General features: G+C 36.7%; 1 protein-coding gene across 1 annotated transcript in view; it reads right to left on the bottom strand.

Annotated features, from left to right (window-relative positions):
- TMTC2 (transmembrane and tetratricopeptide repeat containing 2) overlaps positions 1 to 23,255 on the bottom strand; it is a 433,234-nt gene that overhangs the window by 45,068 nt on the left and 364,911 nt on the right. Inside the window, exon 11 of the mRNA XM_005679774.3 lies at positions 17,949 to 18,012. Coding sequence (XP_005679831.1) covers positions 17,949 to 18,012 — 64 coding nt within the window. The remainder of the gene's footprint in view (positions 1 to 17,948; positions 18,013 to 23,255) is intronic.

Genomic DNA, 23,255 nt, shown 5'->3' with positions numbered 1-23,255 from the left:
CCCCAAAAGTTACAACAACAAAGACCCGATGTAGTCCCCCAACCCAAAAGTTACAACAATGAAGACTGATGTAGCCCACCACCACAAAAGCTACAACAACGAAGACCCGATGTAGCCCCCACCCCAAAAGTTACAACAACGGAGACCCGATGTAGCCCCCACCCCAAAAGTTACAACAATGGAGACCGGATGTAGCCCCCACCCCAAAAGTTAACAAACAGTATCATTCTTTGGGAAAAGATAGCTGAACTTTATTAAGAAAAGAGAAAACCACCATTGCTTTCTCTAATGGTAGTGGGAAATGGATTATATATTTAAGAAAAATAATTTTTCTTGCAGGAAAACTAAATATGTGTCGAGGATTTTTATTCATTTCTTTTAGTAGCTTTTATTAGGATTCCTATTTAACAACCAATGAATATTACAAGTAGAACCAAGAAATAAATCAGTACAAATATAGATTCTTTGGGGAATATCCAGCTGTCTTTTATATGATTATACAGGTAAGTAGATAAGGATAGAGTAACTTATACTGGAAAATGAGAAAAAAAAGTGTGTGAAAGCTGTAGCAGTAATGTTCTACGTCTAGACATTCTTGAGCTTGCTGAGATCTATCATATCACATTTTCAAAAACACATTTGATTCTTTCTGCATGTAATTGAAGCAATTATTTTCTTTAGTTATAAACTGTTGGAAATATTATGTGGATATATACACATGTATAAATATATAAATTATTTGGTAAATCATCCTAACAAATCTTTTCAAAATTACTTCTCTCTTGAAATTTTAGCATTCCTAAGCTGAAAAGTTACTTTTAAAATAAAACAAATTCAGTGAATTGAGCATTTCAAGCTCTTGACACAAGATCTTTAACGGCAGCACATTTGCCCTCTGTAAGTTGCCATGTAGTTTTCGAGAGGGCGATGTGTCGTACTATGCTGCAGGGTGTCTTAGAGCTGCCTTCCTGCGAATTATTTCGCTAGAGATCTCATTTAATAAAGCGACATAACAACAACAACAAAACAGATGAAAACCACACAGAAATAATGAGAGTAAGTCAAATATAAAAGCTCTGTGAAATTTAGTCCTCTATAGTGTTACTTTTTTTGCTGCTATCGCAACACAGGTTCTGGACAACTGATAAAACTCTGGATACCACACCACAGTGGCATTTGTTGGCACTTGGTATATGAGAAAGTAACAGTTGATTATAAGGAAAAGATTGAAAAAATTTGTAGCATACACATTCCCCCCGCGCCCCCCTTTTCTTAAAGATGTCATTCTTTCCAGCTCTCTTGTAGGGTCTGTCAGCAAAATCCTGAAGCAAATTCTTTTCAAGTTGATAAAGGAAACTCTTGATTCTGACCTTATCTAGTGACAAGAATTTTAACATTATAACAACTTAGCCTGGGAAAAATAATGTCATTCAGGATGACACAGATTCTCCTTGACCAAAGGAGACACTCTTCTGAATCCTCTTTTTGAGGCGGCCTCATCTCTAGGCCTTCTCTTAGGCCTGCCTAGCCCAGCTGTAAAGAATTCTGCTAAGTTAATTAAGTGAGAATCTCCTCATCCTCGCTATCTGATCATACTGGCTTGTCTTCCACAAGAATTCTGTTAAGTTGGTTTACCAAGAATCCTCTTACCCTTGAGGTCTCAGTAATTTGCCATCCACTGAACACCCCTTGCTGCTTCTGCTGTAATTGGTCTCCCCTCCTTCCATAGTCATGACACTGATCTCAGTAGTCCTGAATAAAGTCTTCCTATCTATCTTCAAAAGCACAGAAAAATCTTATTTTCTTTAGCAAACACACAGGACTTTCAAGAAGAAATTAATCCATAAGTCTATTCATTTCTCAGGATCTGCCCAACTTTTGTCTTTAGGGTAAAGTATGATACTATTTTATCTGTAGATGCAAGAGTTCAGATAGATAACAAGGAGTCAGGAGTAGTGTGAAAATAAGGAAACAAACAAAAAAGGAAGTGGAAGGTTGCAGTAAAATCAGAAGACAAATGGGATAAGGACTGTATATAAACATGGCTTTTTGTTAACTTTTCAGGGTATCTCTAGAAAAACATGGCCCCATAAGACCAACAGAGGATCAGAAATATAGATGTCTGAAAGGTTAATAGAAATGAGAGAGAAAATTTATATAGAGTGGAATACTACTCAGCCATAAAAAGAAAGAAATAATTCCATTTGCAACAACATGGATGGATCTAGTGGTTATTATACTAAGTGAAGTAAGTCAGACAGAGAGAGAAAAATATCATATGATATCACTTATATGTGGAATCTAAAATATGACACAAATGAATTTACCTACAAACAGAAACAGACTCACAGATGCACAGAACAGGCTTATGGTCACCAAGGCAGAGAGTGGGTAGGGAAAGGGTGGACTGGGAGTTTGGGATTAGCAGATGCAAACTAATGACTGTATATAGAACCGATAAACAACAAGGCACTCTGGGAACTATATTCAGTATCCTGTGATAAACTATAACAGAAGAGAATATAAAAAAGAATGCATATAGGTACATGTCTGTATATATGTATACATATATATATATAAGTGAATCATTTTTCTGTACAGCAGAAATTAATACAACACTGTAAATCAACTATACTGCAATAAAATAAATTAAAAAAAAAAAAGACATGGGGAAGACCAGCTGCGGAAATAACCAAAGGAAATTATGAAGAACGTAGTAACTGGGGGTGCGAGGTCACATCCTTCTGACGGTGGCAGCTACCAGTCCACCCTAGTTGATATTTCCAGGAAGGAACACGGTCCAGCGTGGTTACCTTAGCCGAGTTAAAAGCAAAGCAAATCCTGAATCTAGTTTCTCTGGAGGAGAAGAGACTAAATGTAATTTTAGTGTGTGGTCACACAGTTCAAACACGTACAGCTATATATCCATGCAAAGGATACCCCCACAAAGAAATATGAGTAAAAATAAACATGCTTGGAATCAGAGAACATAATTAAGTGGAATTCCCCAAAGGTTTTGATGTTCTTCAACCTCAAAGTACTCAAGCTGATTTTCTTTAGAACCAATCGCCACATAAGTTTCTGCTCATGCCTTACATCCCCTCAGCCTTTTCTGGTTGTGAATCTTAAACACACACACACCACATACACACATTTTCAAAAAAGTGCTCAAAAAAATGATTGCATGTGGATTGTGATGAATAACAATACCCCAAGGATGGAAAAACTTTAAATGCAGCTTAGTTCAGCCCAAATACCTGACCCCACTCTAGGCGCAACTAGCCCACACCAATAGCTAGTAAACAAGTGGATTGTACTCAGCATACTTGTCTTCCAACCATGAAGAATTATACAAGATGATAAACAAAAGCAGTAACCACAACAGAAAATCATTTTTTTCTGGTTTATCTAACATTTCGAAACAGAAGGATAACAAAAAGTAACAACATTGCAAGCAGAAAGAAATGAATGCACCAAAAACTCAACTTTGTAACTTGTTAGAAGAAAAGCAACATCCAAATAATTTGGAAAGATCTACAGTAGAAAGAGGTTTGAAGACAGATAGGGATGTGGTGGAACTAAAACTGATCCTGGCATCACTGAAGCTCTCAGGATAGAGGGCATTTATCTTGCTAAAATTAGACATGAAGAATTAGAAATTTGATTTCTCTGGCTCTGTGCATAAATGTACATAACATCAATCGGATTAAGCCTATTCATGAACTGAGGTAGAATTTAGATCTGTTGATTTAAATGGGTATGTGTGAATAACCACTGTTTTTATTTCAGTGATATCTCTGGGCCCTTTTAAGAAAACCATGTAAAGTGTAGGGTTTGGGAAACTAATGGCAATTTCTCTCTTGATGGAAATGTATTTATTCTGGGTTTGTCAACTTACTTCATTTTAAAAATCTTTTTTATTAAAAAAAAAAATTTTGGCCACTCTGAGCAGCATGTGGGATCTTAGCTCCCTGATGAGGGATGGAACCCAAGCCGTCTGCAATGGAAGTACAGTCTTAACCACCGGACCATCAGAGAAGTCCGTTAACTTACTCCATTTCTGTTTATAAAATATATAGATATATTTGTAACTGAAATGACTAGTCAGAGTGGGAAATACATTTGCAATATTAAAACACATTTTACTCATAAACTCAAACTGCTGATTCTAGGATCCATATATTATTAATGCCTAAAAGTCAAGAGACACATGGTATGTGATTTTCCCACATCACAGAACCTTGTGGAAAGTTTTGGAAAAGGCCATATGGTTTTTCCTCTATTTACAAGCAGAAATGTGGTTTAACTGCTTCCCAGACACATTATTATTAACTCTGTCATTTTTTTTTCCCTAAGGAGATGGCAATCTCAGTAATTTTCCCCCACCAAAATCCCCTATATGGTCAAATCTGAATCTGTCCTTCTGTCCTGCTTAACTTAATTTCATGGTCTCTTGTTCTAATTAGGGTTGAGGAATATCTTTCCACCAGAAAACAACTATAACTCAGAATATCTTCTGTCTCTTCTACCAGACAGTAATTCTTCCATGAGAGTTAATTTTTAACCTTTCTTCCCCAGATTCTAGTCTCCATGGTTATTTCTACTGCTTGGCCATCTCTCCCTTCCCTACCCCACTACCATATTTACCATTAAAACGTAGTCCAAACTGAAAGTAACAGACTGCAGAATCTATGTACTAGCTCAAAACACAGTTCCACTCTCTTACAGTAGGCTCATTTCTTTGAATCTCATTTCTCATTTGATCTTTTGACTTATAATCATTGCTAAAGAGCCCAAATGGATAACATCACTTTGATTTTATAGAAACACTCTGAAATAATTTATGTTCTAAGTGCCCAGGAAAGGTATAATGGATATACGTAATTTTCTATTGGACAGTCCAATCCTTGGAACACATTCCCCTTTAAATCATATATAGTGAATGCACATTAGAAAAAATTTATAAAATATTACACATATTGGAAATATAAAGGATGAATAAAACAATTATTGTAAAAGTCAGAGAACTGAATCAAAGCTAGAAGTAATCTACCAGTGATTTCAGAACTTTATTTAGAATTATCACAAAATGACAAAGGGCTTAATGTCAGCGTCTCTACTGGCTTTTTTTTTTTATTATTATGTATAAATAGTATAAGCCTATATCAAATGTTATCTACTGCATGGCCCAGAATATCCAGCTTCCCACAGGCCTCTGACTTCATATTCTATCCCTTTTGCCACAGGATCAACAGAGAGTAAGTCAAAACTTAATACCTAAGTTGGAGAAGACTCTTGAGAGTCCCTTGGACTGCAAGGAGATCCAACCAGTCCATCCTAAAGGAGATCAGTCCTGGGTGTTCATTGGAAGGACTGATGCTAAAGCTGAAACTCCAGTACTTTGGCCACTCATGCGAAGAGTTGACTCATTGGAAGAGACTCTGATGCTGGGATGGATTGGGCAGGAGGAGAAGGGGACGACAGAGGATGAGATGGCTGGATGGCATCACTGACTTGATGGACATGAGATCGAGTGAACTCCGGGAGTTGGTGATGGACAAGGAGGCCTGGCATGCTGCGATTCATGGGGTCGCAAAGAGTCAGACACAACTGAGCGACTGAACTAAACTGAACTGAACTGAAGCTCCCTCTATTTCTAATGTTTCCCCCCTTGTATAGTCTACTTTTTCTTCTTCAGTCTCTGGGGAGGAAATATTCCTTTAGGATCTTCAATACTTTCTTTGCTCTCCCCTCTGCTTGGACACATTTAAAATCTCAAATGGGGAGGGAGGTGGGAGGAGGGTTCAGGATGGGAAACACACGTACACCTGTGGCAGATTCATGTCAATGTATGGCAAAACCAATACAATATTGTAAAGTAATTAGCCTCCAATTAAAACAAATATATATTAAAAAATAAACACTTTCACACATGCATATTCCCTTGAAAACATATTTTTAACATTTAATAAGCACACACTTAATATTTCTTTGGTATTGCCTCTTCATTTACCTCCACACTTATTTACAGATTAAATCTAAATGCTCTGCTCCCAAGTCTCCATTTTCTTCACATTAAAAAACTTCTGCTCATGTCACTGAACTCATGAATGTAACCAATGTCATCTTTTCCCCTGAAATCAAAGGACTTTCTCAGTCCTTGTTTTCCTTTATTGTTTGGCAGTAGTGGAGACTGTTCTCCAAAGTTGATATGTATGGTGGTATCTTTCTCTTCCTCAGTGACCTTATCCTCCTCTTTGGTACTATCTCATTTCTGCAAATGACTCCCACATCTCTATGCCTAATGGTGGTCTTCCCACCAAGCAGTTGATCAGAACATCCCACAGAAAATCAGAACATCCCACCTCTCACTTGAAATCTGCTTGGTCGAAACTTAACACTTCCTTCTTGAAATAACTCTTCTGTCCTATTTCTGTTGTTTTTTTTTTTTTAACCCAAGTTACCGAAGTTCAAAAATTTGGAATGCTCGTTGAGTCAATTTTCCTACTTATATCCTATTAAATAATCTACTTGCTTTCTCTGAATGTTCTTTCCCATTCCACAGTGTTTCTGTACTTTAGGATCTATTATGTCTGTGCCTATCCTATTCAAAGGACCTTTTATTTGGTTTTCTCAAAGCTGTATCTCTACTTTCCCAGTGCAACTCACATTCTTCATCATATCAGATAAATGTGATCATTTTCATTATGTCATCCTACTTAACACAATTCTGGAATATAAACTCCTCATTCTCAGTAAGGTATTTAATGCCTTTCACTTGGTTTTATATTATTTTTCAGTTCTATCTTCTCCTACTCTTCCTCTCTGCCCTGCCACCACTGGCAATATTAACCATAGTTGCTTATTGTTCCTTTGGCAAAGCTTATGCTTTCTGAAATTGAAAATTCTAGCTAGCATTTTGAAGTGATGGACAATGGATTTCTGCTTGCTTATATAGGAAGCATTTGATAGAGAAGGGTGTCAATACTATCATATGCATCTGGTAAAACCTAAATTTTGGGTCATTTTGTCTCTGTGGCTCATACAAAAGGTGTTTGTTGAGTACTCATGGAGAAAAATCACAGACTGCCCTGGTGAGTGTACTAGGGCTTCACAGTCTCTGCAGGAGTCCCTGCAGGAGTTGTCAGGTCTGCAGAGCAATTTCTTCATTCCCCATACAGGCTATTTTAAACATTTTTACTTTCTTTCTTTAAACTTAAGAAACAAAGTATTCTCTACAGATGGTTTTCCTACTTCGTGAGAAAACAGAAGCCATAAAAAGGAGATCCCTTAAATTTCTGTTACTTGACTTATCAGTTATCTCTTCGGTATCATTTGTTCTTTCTTTTCCTTCTGTTTCAGTGGATGAGATGCCCATCATTATGTCTCAGCTTGATTCTCCAGAGTGCTTTGAATCTCTTTCTCTCCTTCCTGCTGATTAACTCTGTTTTGTCTTTTAATCTTTTTTTTTCCCCTTTCTCTTAATTCTGATTCTTTCTTATCTTGCTAAACTTCTACTATCTCACCTTAGTTCAGTTCAGTTGCTCAGTCATGTTCGACTGTTTGTGACCCCATGGACTGCAGCATGCCAGGCTTCCATCACCAACTCCTGGAGCTTGCTCAAACTCATGCCCATCGAGTTGGTGATGCCATCCAACCATCTCATCCTCTGAAGTCCCCTTCTCCTGCCTTCAATCAGAGTCTTTTCCAATGTGCTTAACATTTATTGAATACTGCCTTTTCTTGGCTTCTGTGACAGTTATTCAGAGTATCTCTTAACTCTTTCATCTCAAACTCGTTTGCTGTCTCTTCTCCCTCTCTGAATGAGAACCCTTTCCCTCTTTCAATGTATTCTTTTCTTTTTAAGCTTGTATCAGTTTTAGGACATTCTTTATCATCTGTATGTTGATGACTTTCATTTTTCCACATGAGACTTGCCTCTCGGCTTCAGCCTCACACTTCCACCCAGTTACTAGGCAGCTCCACTCGGATACCATAGACTCTTCAAGATCTACATGTCTGCAGCTGTATTCTCTCTTGCCCTCATATCTTCATTTTCTCTACTCAGGAATCAATGACTGTTTCCACTCTCCTAGCTTGGATAAAGCCAGAAATTTGGGTGACTGCATCCTTAGTCTGATATCCAGTCAGTCACCAGGTCCTGTCAGTGTTATCTCCTACAAAGCAGCCATGTCTCTCATCCTACTGCTGCTTTCTTATTGCAAGCGGTCATGGTTTTTCTAGACTGTTACGGTATTTTCTCCCTTGGTGTTCTTTCCTCCCATGTTTCTAAGCCTTCTTTTTCTACTCTCCAGCCAACTATGTATTATAAGATGAAAAGTCTAATTATGTTATCCCAAATTAATTACTTAAATGACTGACTGTCCATTCATTCAGGGAAAAGTTCAAAATGTTCATTATTTCCTACATGATTGCTATGATCTCACTTCTACTGACTTCTTCAGCCTTATTTCTTTTCACTTACTTCTCTTCCTCCTAGATCTACCATTTCATTTGAAATGGCTTCCTTCCCGTCTCCAAGGTTTTTTTCTTAAATATGCAGATACTTTTACATAGGAAAAAATGCTGACTCTGGAAATATTACTGATATGCTACATGTGGAAACACTTCTGCGTTAGTTTGGTTTGAACTCTGATTCTAAATGGAGAGGACAAGTTTTTATTTACAGTGATATTTTTTCAGAAAGTGACCTAGTTATGTTATTATTATGTACGGTTGGCTTACAGAACTCAAAAGAGAATTTCCTTAAGAGAAGTATTCCAGGTGGAGGTTGCTAATGTGAACTCATACTTCTTATGAGCATTTCTATCATGAGAAGTATATATAAAACACTGCTCATGGAAAGTGATAATAAAAATGCTGACATAAATTTCCTTTAGACTATAGAAAATAGGTGAGTGAGTTCTTGATGATAAAAACTTGAAACAGCATATTGAATAGAGGCTTTTAAAAATCGTGTATCATTAAGATTATTGTCAGCAATAATGATGATAATGTTAATTATAGTGAACAGTAATAATAGTAACAATAATATTAGCAAGACATATTTTTCCTGTGTGCCAAGCACTGTTTTGAAGTGCTTTTTTAATTTGTTAGCATTCTGTTTCATTTTTTCAGGAGCATCAAAATGACATGTTCTTTAAAAATGTTGTCTTCATAACATAAACAGATGGAGAGATGTTCCATGTTCCTGGGTAGAAAGAATCAATACTCTGAAAGTATGTATGACCAAATGCAGTCTACAAATTCAATGTGATCCCTATCAAATTACCAATGGTATTTTTCACAGAACTAGAACAAAAAATTTCACAATTCATATGGAAACAGAAAAGACCCCAAACAGCCAAAGCAGTCTTGCAAAAGAAGGATGCAGCTGGAGGAATCAACCTTCCTGACTTCAGATTATACTACAAAGCTGCAGTCATCAAGACAGTATGGTACTGGCACAAAAACAGATATATAGACCAATGGAACAAGGTAGAAAGCCCAGAAATAAACCCATGCACCAATGGGTACCTTATTTTTGGCAGAGGAGGCAAGAACATATAACGGGGCAAAGACAGCCTCTTCAATAAATCATGCTGGGAAAACTGGACAGCTACATGTAAAAGAATGAAATTGGAACACTCCCTAACACCATACACAAAGGTAAACTCAAAATGGATTAAAGACCTAAATGTAAGACCAGAAACTATAAAACTCTTAAAGGAAAACATAGGCAGAACACTCGATGACGTAAAGCAAGATCCTCTATGACCCACCTCCTAGAGTAATGGAAATAAAAACATAAGTAAACAAATGGGACCTAACTTAAAAGCTTTTGCACAGCAAAGGAAACTGTAAGCAAGGTGAAAAGACAACCCTCAGAATGGGAGAAAATAATAGCAAATGAAATGACTGACAAAGGATTAATTTCCAAAATATACAAGTAGCTCATACAGGTCAATACCAGAAAAACAAACAACCCAATCAAAAAGTGGGAAAAAGACCTAAACAGACTTTTCTCCAAAGAAGACATACATGCATGTAAGAATTAAAGATTTTAAAATTTAAAAAAAAATAAAAAAATTAAAAAAAAAAAAAAGAAGACATACAGATGGCTGAAAAACACATGAAAAGATGCTCAACATCTCTCATTATTGGAGAAATGCAAATCAAAACTACAATGAGATACTACCTCACACTCGTCAGAATGGCCATCATCAAAAAGTCTACAAAGAATAAATGCTGGCGAAGGTGTAGAGAAAAGGGAACCCTCTTGCACTGTTGGTGGGAATGGAAGATGATATTGAGATTCCTTAAAACACTAGAAATAAAACCACCATATGACCCAGCAGTCCCACTCCTAGGCATATACCCTGAGGAAACCAAAACTATAAAAGACACATGTATCCAATTGTTCATTGCAGCACTATTTACAATAGCTAGAACATCAAAGCAACCTAGATCTCCTTTGACAGATGAATGCATAAAGAAGTTGTGGTATGCATACACAATGGGCTATTACTCAGCCATAAAAAGGAACACTTTTGAGTCAATTCTAATGAGGTGGATGAACCTAGAGCCTATTACACTGAGTGAAGTAAGTCAGAAAGAGAAAGAGAAATATTGTTAACATATGTGCAGAATCTAGAAAGATGGTACCGAAGAATTTATTTGCAGGGCAGCAATGGAGAAACAGGCATAGAAAACAGACTTATGGACATGAGGAGAGGAGAGGAGAGGGTGAGATGTACGGAGAGAGTGCCATGGAAACTTAGGTTACTGTATGTGAAATAGACAGCCAACGGGAATTTGCTGTATGTCTCAGGAAATTCAAACAGGGGCTCTATAACAATCTAGAGGGGTGGGATGGGGAGGGAGATGGGAGGGAGGTCCAAGAGGGAGGGAAAATATGTATACCTATGGCTGATTCATGTTGATGTTTGACAGAAAACAAAATTCTATAAAGCAATTATCCTTCAATTAAAAAATAAATTAAAAAAAGAAAAAAATGTCTTCAGGAATACTTATAAATTCAAATATGGTTTCAGATATTTCTAAAAAATTATGACCCTTCTAGGTAGAACAGAGTTAGTTGCCTACTTTTTGCAAACATAATGAAAATCTGTTACCTGTCTGTATTTAAAGTCAAAAAGTCAGGGTAGCATACTATCTATTAGTATAATCTCACCAGTTCTTTCAGTAAAGGTTTTACTTATTCTGTAGCTAAAAGATTTAGTGGTTTTTAGATATAATATTTACTGAGTGCCTTTGTATGATGCCTCATTTGAGGTAACAATATGTGAAATATGTGGGCAGACGATGTTATTCATATTTTCTGGAGTAGTGAGGAAGCAAATATGGAGAGGTTTACGTAATTTTAATTTGTTCAAAGAAATGCAGCTACTAAACGGTAGAGCTGGAAAAGAATCTGTTTTTAGAGTTCTGAGGTAATGTTCTTAAGTAAAACTTAAAGCTCTGTATAAGAAATTGGTAGCCGTTATTTTTAGACAAGCTGGATATCTAGAAAAATAATATTAATGTTAAATGTCTTAACATTAAAAGGATTTAAAATTTCAGAATATTTAAAAATCAGTGATGGTTAACTTACTCACCCTACAGTCCCCCTTGGTTTGGGTTGATCTTTTTCAAAAGAGTACTCAGTTTGGTTTTTTGTCTGTAAGTGAGAGCAAACTTAATTCTGTATGATCCACACTTCCTGGAGGGCTACAATAGGATGGATAATTCCAGAACAGTGAATTCTCTAATGATCACTTGTTATTTATACACCTTTTAAAGGTTTTCTGGAACACTTGAATATGGATATGTGTGGAATTCTGCATATTAATAAATCTTAAGATTGCAAAGGATTACTGTAAGGAGGACTATTGTTACTCTCTCTAATTGGTTTGCTGTCAGACTTCAGGGTCCTAAGTGTTGTATTTCAATTGAGATAGCCTTAAATTCTCTATTATAGATCTGACTGGGATACAGATGAAAATGGTAATGATGTTTTTAAAGGAGTGATTGAAGTGTTTGTCTTTTATTTATGTTTGGATAGCAAAATTAAGGAGAAGTGATAATGATTAAGAAATTACAATATTTTAAAAACCTGCTAGTGTTGTTAGTGTAGATGCTGTCACCTGACCATTTGACCAAGCTAGGGAAGAAATGGAATGCACAGCTCAGGAGAGAGGAAAGGAGCTCTTCACAACTGTGGTATCCTATAATGATAAAATTAGCAGTTAAAAAGTTTTTTTCTATCCCATATAAGATACTGTTTCAGACACAGACCAGGTAATTCCCAAGAAGTTACAGAGTATTATTTGTGAAGATAAAGCTTATTGTCCAGTGGAAAGTTAAATGATCATTTGAAGAACAGTAAATGCAATAATATAAAATGGTGCCTTACTTGCTATTGTGCACAGCAAACAGTGAACACCATGAATTTAGAAAAGGTAGCAGTCACTGGCGGAGAAGGCAATGGCAACCCACTCCAGTGTTCTTGCCTGGAGAATCCCAGGGACGGAGGAGCCTGGTGGGCTGCCATCTATGGGGTCGCGCAGAGTCAGACATGACTGAAGTGACTCAGCAGCAGCAGCAGCATGGTTTCTGAAACTATGTCCTTGTTAATACATATGCTTCTACCTGCCAGGTTTCCTCCTTTTCTGTTCATTCTCTTAAAAACTTAACCTATACATGTCCAATCATTTCAAGATTCTTCAGTTTGTCAACTCTGACTCAATGTCTTCTAGGACCAGTCCAACTGAAAGTAACTTTTTGCTTCTGTACACTTTTCTAGCACCTAGCTTCCACAACTCACAGAACCCTTATTATGTAGCATCATTTACTGCCATGAACTATAAGGATTTGAGTCCATGCCTTCCCTCCCTCACTCTCCGCCCACATTAGATAGTACATTTCTCAAAGTCAGGGTTAACTTTTCACAACTTGGAAACTCTACTGCACTTGGCATAGGGTTTTACACAATGTCGGAACTTAATTTAAAAATTAAGTTGAATGAATTCAGACCAAAAACAACTACATGCATAAAAATACAAAATATATATATAAACATAATTCCTCATCATTAGAAATTACTCTCTTCAACTCTGGAATTGACTAAAAGCCAAACAGAACTGGGTGACTTTGTACTACACAAATTCCCCATTATTCATATTTTAAAGAAAATTTTAAAACCCATAAATTAATGCAGAATTTGGCTTACTTCCCACAGGAGGAACAAAACAGTTTCATTTTAATGTTCCCTCTGGTCCTTAAGAGTCAGCAGTTTTTGATGTGTGTAAGTGGGAGAGAAGACAGAAAAGCATTGTCTTTTTAAAGTACTCTCTACCGAAAGATCAATTTTATCTATAAAAATGAAAAACTAAAAGTGGAAAAACCTAAAAGGCCAATGTTGGTAGTTTTCCCACTATGAAAACATGTTTTCATATAATAAGTTCGATTTTAGAGCAGTCACTCCCAACAAAATAAAAATTAGGTATCAATTTTGTAATAGATGTATTTCTTTAGTTCAGTAAATGCCTATGTATTAAATAGCCCTGATGAAAAAATAATATCAGAACCTAACATTTAAAATTATAGGTACCTGCTAATTTAGACTTCCTCAGTACTCTTGCCTGGAAAAATCCCATGGACAGAGGAGCATGGTAGGTTCCTACAGTCCATGGGGTCGCAAAGAATTGGACACGACTGAGTGACTTCACTCACTCACTCACTCATTATTTTAGCATTTGGATCACTGGAATTTTTTGAGTATTAATACTCCTGAAAGTCAATCAATAATTTTAAAGCAAGTTGTATAGAAAAATAAGTCTTTTGTAGAAGAGAAAACATAAAACAATTCAGCATGGAACATCATGAAGAAATGGAATAGGTATTTACTAAGAAGGAAATCCACCCCGCAGATAATGAACAATCTTCTTATAACAAGTGGGTAGTACATGAGGATTATAATTAAAAATGTTACTTTGCATAGTTATGATCTGATACAAACACTCTTAGAAAATTCACAGAGTTCCCCACATACAGCTACAGATTGTTGTAGATGAAACTAAACAGAAAAAAATGCTTTATGAAAAGTGAGAGTAAGATTAGATTACCATATAGACAAGGAAAATAGAAGAGACAGTGAAAGCACTTAAATAGGAAATAAGAGTTGAGGTCTGTTTACCAAGTTCTTGTATAAACAGGTAACTGAAATTTATTAAGTACAATCTAATCACACTAGGACCACAGGGAGGCCTGGTGTGCTGCGATTCATGGGGTTGCAGAGAGTCGGACATGACTGAGCGACTGAACTGAACTGAACAAAGAACGTTTCTACGGCAAAAGGAATAAACAGCTATGAGCAAGATAGATGTCAGATGGATGTTTTAATTTAGATCACATGCTAAATGTTAATAATTCAAGGCATGGGGCAGTTGTTTACATCGGTGTCTTCATTTCAGAATAGAAACCTGTATTATTGTCAAGGTCTGTATTTTATCAGTCTTGTCTTAGTGGCATCTTACTCGATTATGTACAGGAAACCAAATACAACTTGTACAATAGATTAGAGAAAGATCACATATGTTTATCCATAAACTGTAACATCATTTACTATTGCTAAATATAAACTTCATATCCTATCCAAGTCTATAAACTACTTAATTTATTGTTACCAGATAAGGGAAATATCATTTGAATAAATGCATTTTTTTCAAAAGCAATTTGTAGCATGTTTATGAAGAAACTGTCTGGGATTTCACAAATGTGACTTTGAGTTAAATATTGATTTTATGATTTGGCCAGTCATTTAAAATAAATAATCTCATAAGTCAGGTTTAAATCATGTGGTGCCCCATTGTCTTTTTCATTTTTGAGGTATGGTCAGAGAGTTCAGATAGCCCTTTTCTCACTAACCCAGTACAACGTGCTGAAAACACCCAACCACTTAACAAAAATAAAAGTGACAGTCAAGGGACTGCTACTGGATGAATGAAGGTGGAACATACTATCATTTAGTGTGTATATTGAGAGCTTGGGGCTGGTGCACTGAGACGACCCAAAGGGGTGGTACAGGGAGGGAGGAGGGAGGGGGGTTCAGGATGGGGAACACGTGTATACCTGTGGTGGATTCATGTTGATGTATGGCAAAACCAATACAATATTGTAAAGTAATTAACCTCCAAATAAAATAAATAAATTTATATTACAAAAAAGAGTATTATATCATTCTATTATTGATTCTATCAATCAATTCTATTAATCAAAGAAAAGAAAGAAGGAAGTAAAAAAAATCCTGATTCCTGTCTTCAGTGCACTTATAGTAATAAGTTTAAGGTCTTAAGTCCAATCCTTTTCTTAGCAATGTTACACCAAGATGCTCAACTTGGGCATATACAAAACTGTGCCTCCTGCATATGTATGTCCCCTGGCAACTCCCAATTCCCTTTTCCTGCTCCGTTTTTCTTCAAAGCACTTACTGCTGTCAGACATATTATATACTTTATTTATCTGCTTCTGCTCTGTCTCCTCACCTGTAGACTATAAACCCCTAAGAAGCACAGACTCTTTTCAGTGTTCACTGCTGTGTATCTAGTGTCTGGCACTTAACAGGTGCTCTCTAAATATTTAATAAATAAATGAGGAGACCATTATTTTTTTTTTGTTTTTCTAGACTTCTGGTGCATTTTCTAAGACACAATTGCATTTTTTTCCATCAAGCTTTGTTCTTAAACACACAGCAGCCTGGGCTACAATGTGATTCCACTTACTAGCTGTGATAATGGGTGAGTTATTCATTTCTCTGAACTTCAGCAGAACAAGGATCACAGAAGTATCTGTGGGTTGTTGCGAGAGATGAATGAGAGAATTCACATGATGTACTTAACTTGGTGCTTGACACATAGCAAGTGTTTAATATGTTTCAGTGCTACTTGTTGTTACAACTATTAAATTATTTTCTTCTGTTGCAAACAGCTTACTGATTCTTAAATCACCTTACACTTAATGACACTGGGGACATTTCGATTCAAGAGCTAAGGTTACATGCAGCTGAGTCTCCTGAAAAAAAGCTACTTCCTGTGTGCGCTGCTTTCAGGAAGCATTAATCCTTCTCTTGTTCCATACTGTATTTTAATTAATTTATTATGTTCAGTGTTCTCTGCTGCACTGTCTGGTTTTTTAGAGTGTAAAATCTCTGTATTCTATCACAAAGCAGGCACTCTATAGATGTTTGTCCAGTGGATGAGTTACTGTAAAGAAATGATTCCATTACTTGTAGTCACATCAATCACATCACACGTGCACTATCATTACTTCTTGAAAATTACATTTCTCAATAGATGGTAGAGATCCAGAGAGCAGAGTGGAGGTTTTAGTGTTGGAGAGTGATGCAGAGCAGTGTGGATGGGAATAAAAGCAACGGCATTCAGTGATGTACTGCGAACAAAAAGTGCTCAGAAGATCAATACAAAACCAGTTCTTATGCTCTCATAAATGGTTACTCTATTTCAATAGTAATGATCTAATTTCCATCCATCTTACTTTACGGAAGTGTGACTACTCAGGGAGAAATTCTAATTTAAAAAATACTTGATAAAGTTGAAAAGAACAGTTATTTGAAATGAGGACTGTGGAATAGGGACATGGCACATCAAGGCTGTATATTGTCACCCTGCTTATTTAACTTATATGTAGAGTACATGATGAGAAATGCTGGGCTGGATGAAGCACAAGCTGGAATCAAGATTGCTGGGAAAAATATTAATAATCTTAGACATTCAGAGGACACCACCCTTATGGCAGAAAGTGAGGAAAAACTAAAGAGCCTCTTGATGAATGTGAAAGCGGAGAGTGAAAAAGTTGGCTTAAAACTCAACATTCAGAAAACTAAGATCATGGCATCTGGTCCCATCACTTCATAACAAACAGATGGGGAAACAGTGGCAGACTTTATTTTACAGGACTCCAAAATCACTGCAGACGGTGACTGCAGCCATAAAATTAAAAGACACTTGCTCCTTGGAAGAAAAGCTATGACCAACCTAGACAGCATATCAAAAAGCAAAGACATCACTTTGCCAACAAAGGTCTGTCTAATCAAAGCTGTGGTTTTTCCAGTAGCCATGTATGGAAGTGAGAGCTGGATTATAAAGAAAGCTGAGCACTGAAGAATTGATGCTTTTGAACTGTGGTGTTGGAGAAGACTCTTGAGAGTCCCTTGGACTGCAAGGAGATCCAGCCAGTCCATCCTAAAGGAAATCAGTCCTGGGTGTTCACTGGAAGGACTGATGTTGAAGCTGAAACTCCAGTACTTTGGCCACCTTACGCAAAGAGCTGATTGATTGGAAAAGACCCTGATGCTAGGAGATTGAAGGCGGGAGGAGAAGGATACGACAGAGGATGAGATGGTTGAATGGCATCACCAACTCAATGGACATGAATTTGAGTAGCTCTGGGAGCTGATGATGGACAGGGAGGCCTGGTGTGCTGCAGACCATGAGGTCGCAAAGAGTTGGACACGACTGAGACTGAGCGACTGAACTGAAGTGAACACAGCTTGAGGTTTGACCACATGCAAGAATCAGTGAGAGGTTAGGAAATCCAGAGGTATGTAACATCACAGCAAAAATACTTTCAAAGAACTTATGTTAATAGTCATCTAAACGCAGAATATTTAATAGTGCTAAAACCTGTATTCAAATGATAAAAATATACAGTGCTTTACATAGGCTAGTAAACAGCGAAATGTGTACCTCTGGAAACAGAAAGAAACTTGAGACTAGCAGATTTTATGGTTAAATCAGCCACTTAGCATGTATTCAAAATAAGAGATCAGAAAGAAAATACCCCAGTATCACAAGGCTTCTATGTCTATAACTCTCACATATTGTGAGTCTGTCTCTTTGAGTAATGCTTCTCATTAGGAAGGTACTTACATTAGGCCGCAGTCTGGCTGCCAGATCATAATACTTCTCAGCTGCTTCATTGAGGCTAGCTTGTCTGTTAAAGAGAATAACATCAAACTATATTAGTTATTTCAAAATTTCAGACTGATGAACAGACTCATTATAAGCCCCAAATAATATTAACTTAAAAAAAAAATCACAAAGTGAAAGTGCAAGTCACTCAGTCGTGTCCAACTCTTTGTGACCCCATGGACTTTACAGTCCGGGCCAGAATACTGGTGTCGGTAGCCTTTTCTTTCTCCAGGGGATTTTCCCAACCCAGGGATCAAACCTAAGTCTCCTACATTGCAAGCAGATTCTTTACCAGCTGAGCCATAAGCCATATCAATCAAATCATAAGTTGACTAAGCAGAAAAAGATAATTAAAAATTGAATGCATGCAATGTACATCTGGAGCTTCCAGGGTAGCTTAGCAGTAGAAGAATCTGCCTGCAATTCAGGAGATGCGAGTTCAATCTCTGGATTGGGAAGTTCCTTCAAGAAGGAAGTGGAAACCCACTCCAGTATTCTTTCCTGGGAAATCCCAAGGACAGAGGATCCTGAAGGGCTACAGTCCATGCGGTCACAGAAAGAGTCAGATATGACTCAGAGACAACAAATAATGTACTTTGTCATGATCTTTTAGGCATTGTAAATAATATCTCAGTATCTCAGCCTAATCCTATTCAGCAGATATTACTGTAAATTTACACATTAGAAATTAGAAATGTCTTTTATCTTTTCCAAGATAAACAAGATAATATGTTACAGGGCTGAGATTCTCCTGCTTCAATATGATGTCCCAGAAAAACTCTTACTTTTAAAAATAAATTGTCAAGATTACTATCTAGCTGTTTTTGTTTTGTGAAAATTATAAATGCTTGCAGTTTTTTTTTTAATCTGTATCTATCTATAAAGTTACTTTCTTTTCAATTCAGGAGAAGAAACTTTCAATATCTGTAGTCTACCAAAAAAAAAAAAAGTCAGCCTCTCCCTCTCTTTGCTCTCTGGCCACAAGGGTAGGCACGTGATGCAGCCTCAGCTAAAGGGACATTCTTGCTTAGGACCTCGATTCCTGAGCAAATGGCTGTAAGATGAAGAAACAGTTAGAATTGCTTACAATGGTGGAGGCAACAGGGCCATGTCCTTTCAGACTCTTCCTGTAAAGATTTGTTATTGGATGTCCCGCTTCTTTCCAGGAAGAGCCTGGGGCTACCTTATTTCCTGCTGATTCAGGCTTCCAGCCTGTCTTGAATTCTGCAGTTTCCACAGCCTTCAAATAGCAACAGTCAGTTTTTCTTAATTACCACAAAATACCATGACTGTCACAGCTGACTGACACAAATAAGATGTACATTAAACTTTATAGGTAAGTTATGCATTGTCTATCCTAGCAATTCACAGCAAACTCATTGCTTCAGCCAAATGGTTAACAGAAGAAATCAAATGTCTTGAGTTTCCAGGAAGTCCAGTCAATAAGCCATCAAAACGTGGTATGTTTGGGATTTCCCTGGCAGTCCAGTGTTTAAGACTCTGCACTTCGAAGCAGGGCACATGGGTTCAATCCCTGGTACAGGGACCTAAGAGATCACATCCCACATGGTGCAGTCAAATAAATATATAAAATATTAAAAACAAACAAGCAGAAAACAGTATGTTTTATGATCATGCCATGCTGCTTTCAGAAAACCTTCCAGAATAGAAGATAATAAGAGTTAGAAGCCCTTGCAGGTTGCACTGCAGTCTGGTGAGCATATTTATGGGGTAGAAGAGAAACGCTATAGAAAAAAGACAAATTCAGCTTTAGATATATGTACAGCACAGTTATAACATGAACAATAGTAGTTAATGCCTTGAGTCCTGCAATTAAATGGTGTTCTGTTGAAACTGTGACATGAAGAAGCTTTTGAGATAAGAAGATTGCAAAGAGGCCAGGAATAAAGAAAAGAAACAAAAATTAACCTTTTCAACTAGAAAGCTACTACTCTCTTTAAAAGAGAAGGCATACTGGGCATACCTATAAAATTGAATTTGCACTTTGGTCAGGCCACATAAAAACTATAAAGACATATACCATGCAACCATAAAAATTATGGGAATAAGTGAGGACAACATTTCTCCAGAGAGCAGGACATATTTTTCTAATTTTTAAAGGAAAAATAATTAGAAACATTGCTATTTTTAATGGGGTTATGAGAAAGTAAAAACCCTTGACTTAAGACTCTACTGGACTCACGACATGTTACAACGTGCTGCTGCAATTTATATTCTCATAAACATTGAAGTTCAATTTCAATATGTCACGAAAAGTGCTTCAATCTGGTATGAAACTGTAAAAATTCTCTCGCTAGGGTATTTAATGAAGGTACCCTCAACCAAATTATAAGATCACTTTGGTTCAGATTCATTTGGAAATTTGAACCACAATTCATTAGGTCATGCCCTGGGAAGGTTTTCTCCAGAGCAAAATAAATGGCATGGAAGTCGGAAATTAGAGTAACTTAATACTACAAAGAAGTAGGTCACTTTGAAGCAAGATAAACCAGTGTATGTCAAATATAGAAAGTATGGCTATCATTAATATTCATCTTACGGACATTCAAAGTCATGAGGTAGATAAGGATCAAAAGTGGAACTAAGGAATTCTCTGGGTAAAATGCCTTTAAAATAATAATCAATGCAACTTAAAAAAGATTTCTCCCCCTAAAAGGGTTATCAGTCTATCGAGCCTTCCCTGTCTTCAGTCTTTTGAATTCGCAAAGGAAAAATCTAGTTTAGATGACTTAGTCTATTAAGCCTGAAGTAGAATTAATGATATTCCATTTAATAAAAAATATAAATAGTAGAGATTATTATATTTGCTATATAATTGTGAAAATTAATTTTGACTCTTGGACTTTGCTTCTAATATTAAATGGCTTTTACTGACTAGTTATCAGGCATTTATAGCAACACATGTAAAACTGTGTGAAAAACAGCTGTATCATCTCTACCCACTCAATCTTCATGTATATGCTTGTTATACTCTCTACAAAGAAAACTCATGAGGAGCTGTCCAATGTGTACTTTATGGTGTAAGCTATACTGCATACTCCCCTCTGCAAGAAGCATCTGGGGAGTACTTAATAAATCTTAATTGCTAAAATGATTGAATCATTAATCAACATTTGAAAATTGAGGAAATTAGCAATATTCTGCTAATAGCTTAGGGGATCCTAGTAAATATTGTCTAGAAACTTAACCACTGTTGTTAAAGACTGATTACAGGACTCAGGTTCCCAGGATTACTGGGATCAAACTATTTAAACAAGCTGACAAAATATATTTTTCCTGTATACCCATATTTTTTCTTTGTTCACTCTTTCTTTTCTGGGACGCTAAATTCTCTATCATTTATAAAATTCCATGAATTGATTATTGCATTTGCCAGTTACATCAGTGCCATGAACTGACTGCCATTATTAACCACATTTCAAAGACGATTAAAATTAGGTTTAGAGAAGTTGACATCCCCCAAGTTAACACAGCTGGTAAATGGTTGAGCTCGAAATCAAGGACTCTAAAGCAAAATATCTGAACCACAAGATCTGGCAGATATCTCTGTAAGCATCAGATATATCAGAAGGACACGGGATGCATTGTTCTGTGGCCGATGACCTCACTAGTTCCCACATCAAATACTAAGAAAGGAATAAAACATGTTATTTGATTATTATGATTTAAAAGCAATGATTTAAACGTGAGAAATGAGATTCGAAACAGTGAAAATATGGAGAACATTTGCAATGACAGGTTCTACTTCCTGCGTGACCCTAGCTCTCAAATTACCAGGCCCAGTTGAGCAAAGGACAGTTTGAGAATGGTGAAATGCATGATATGATGTTTTGCACTATGAACCTCACCCTCTCCCAAAAATGGGGGAGGCAAGGAACTAGGGAATGAGAAAAAGCAAGAACAGTGTTTGGATACTCACTTTCTTAACCCCACGATCTCCTACTTTTGGCGGCAGGGGTGTGTGAGATCACAATTAGACAGAAAACGGAACCCTAAGTTTCCCATTATGTCCAAGTAGAAGACTCAGAATGCGTAACAGGGAAAGCAGTTGGCTCTGCCAAGAGATCTCCCAGGCCGTATGCAGACAACCTTGTATTCTGGCCACAGTACATTTTGCAAGTCAGGAAGGAGATAGTGAGGAAGAAAAATTCCTCTTACCCAGAAAGTACACCAAGTCCAGATGGGTGACTGTCCTCATCTAACATGTCACCTTGAGTCAGCATTATGTCCCCTGTGCAAGGGTGCTCAGATTTGTCCAACTCTTTGTGACCCCATGGACAGCAGCCCACCAAACTCTTCTGTCCATGGAAGTTTTCAGGCAAGAATACTAGAGTGAGTTGTCATTTCCTCCTCCAAGGGATATTCCCCACCCAGGGACTGAACCCCTGTCTCCTGAGTCTCCTGCATTGGCAGGTGGATTCTTTACCATCGAGCCACCAGGAAAGTACATTATGCCCCTTATCTAGAGAATAAAGAGTTAATCACTATGCCAACAACAGACATCAACTCATACAGAGGCTCCTTTCTTATTATTAACTCCTGCCCATCATATATGTAAGGCCCTCTTTCTCTGACCTGTGGTCTCTTGGGGCCAGAAAAGATAGTAGGTAGAAAAAGCCAGAGGGTATTTGTAAACTTGACTATGAAGTAAACCTTGACTTTTGAAGAAATCGCTGGATTGGGCTAATTGTATTTTTGGTCTTTAGATTCAGTTTTTCTGCCATCAGTGAAAAGACAGGCTTGGAGTTGAAACAGTAACAAAAGTCACAAACAAATGTCATCATTTGATTACTATGGAATTCTATTTTTGCACAAGGGACTATGAAGCTTATATGTTAAAAATAAAGAAATAAATTTCATATTACTAATTCTTTCCTCTCATATTATTTTATGACATAAAAGTATCTTTTAGAACACAGGTTTAAGACTCAATATTCTGAAAAGATATGTATAAAAGAAATCTGGGGATCGATTACATTATGAAACAACAACTTAACATATACTGTAAAATGTTTGAGGAGAATCTAAGGAATTATTTACAATTACCTACATTTTTATGTATTCTGTGAAAGTTAGTAAATGTAAAATGACTTCTTTGAGAATACAGAAAATAAAAACTCAAGTAGCATTTAGAAGACTCCTTTAACTACAATTATTAATGCTTGTGAATGGCCAATTTTGAATTAAAATTATTTAATGAGGATAATAATCACTCTTTGACTCATATAAAAGACAATATTTTAT

This window comes from Capra hircus, chromosome 5, assembly GCF_001704415.2.
Source record: "Capra hircus breed San Clemente chromosome 5, ASM170441v1, whole genome shotgun sequence".
NCBI classification, from domain to species: Eukaryota; Metazoa; Chordata; class Mammalia; order Artiodactyla; family Bovidae; genus Capra; species Capra hircus.
The sequence above is the reverse complement of the archived record's forward strand: the minus strand, read 5'-3'. Positions and strand labels throughout refer to the sequence as shown.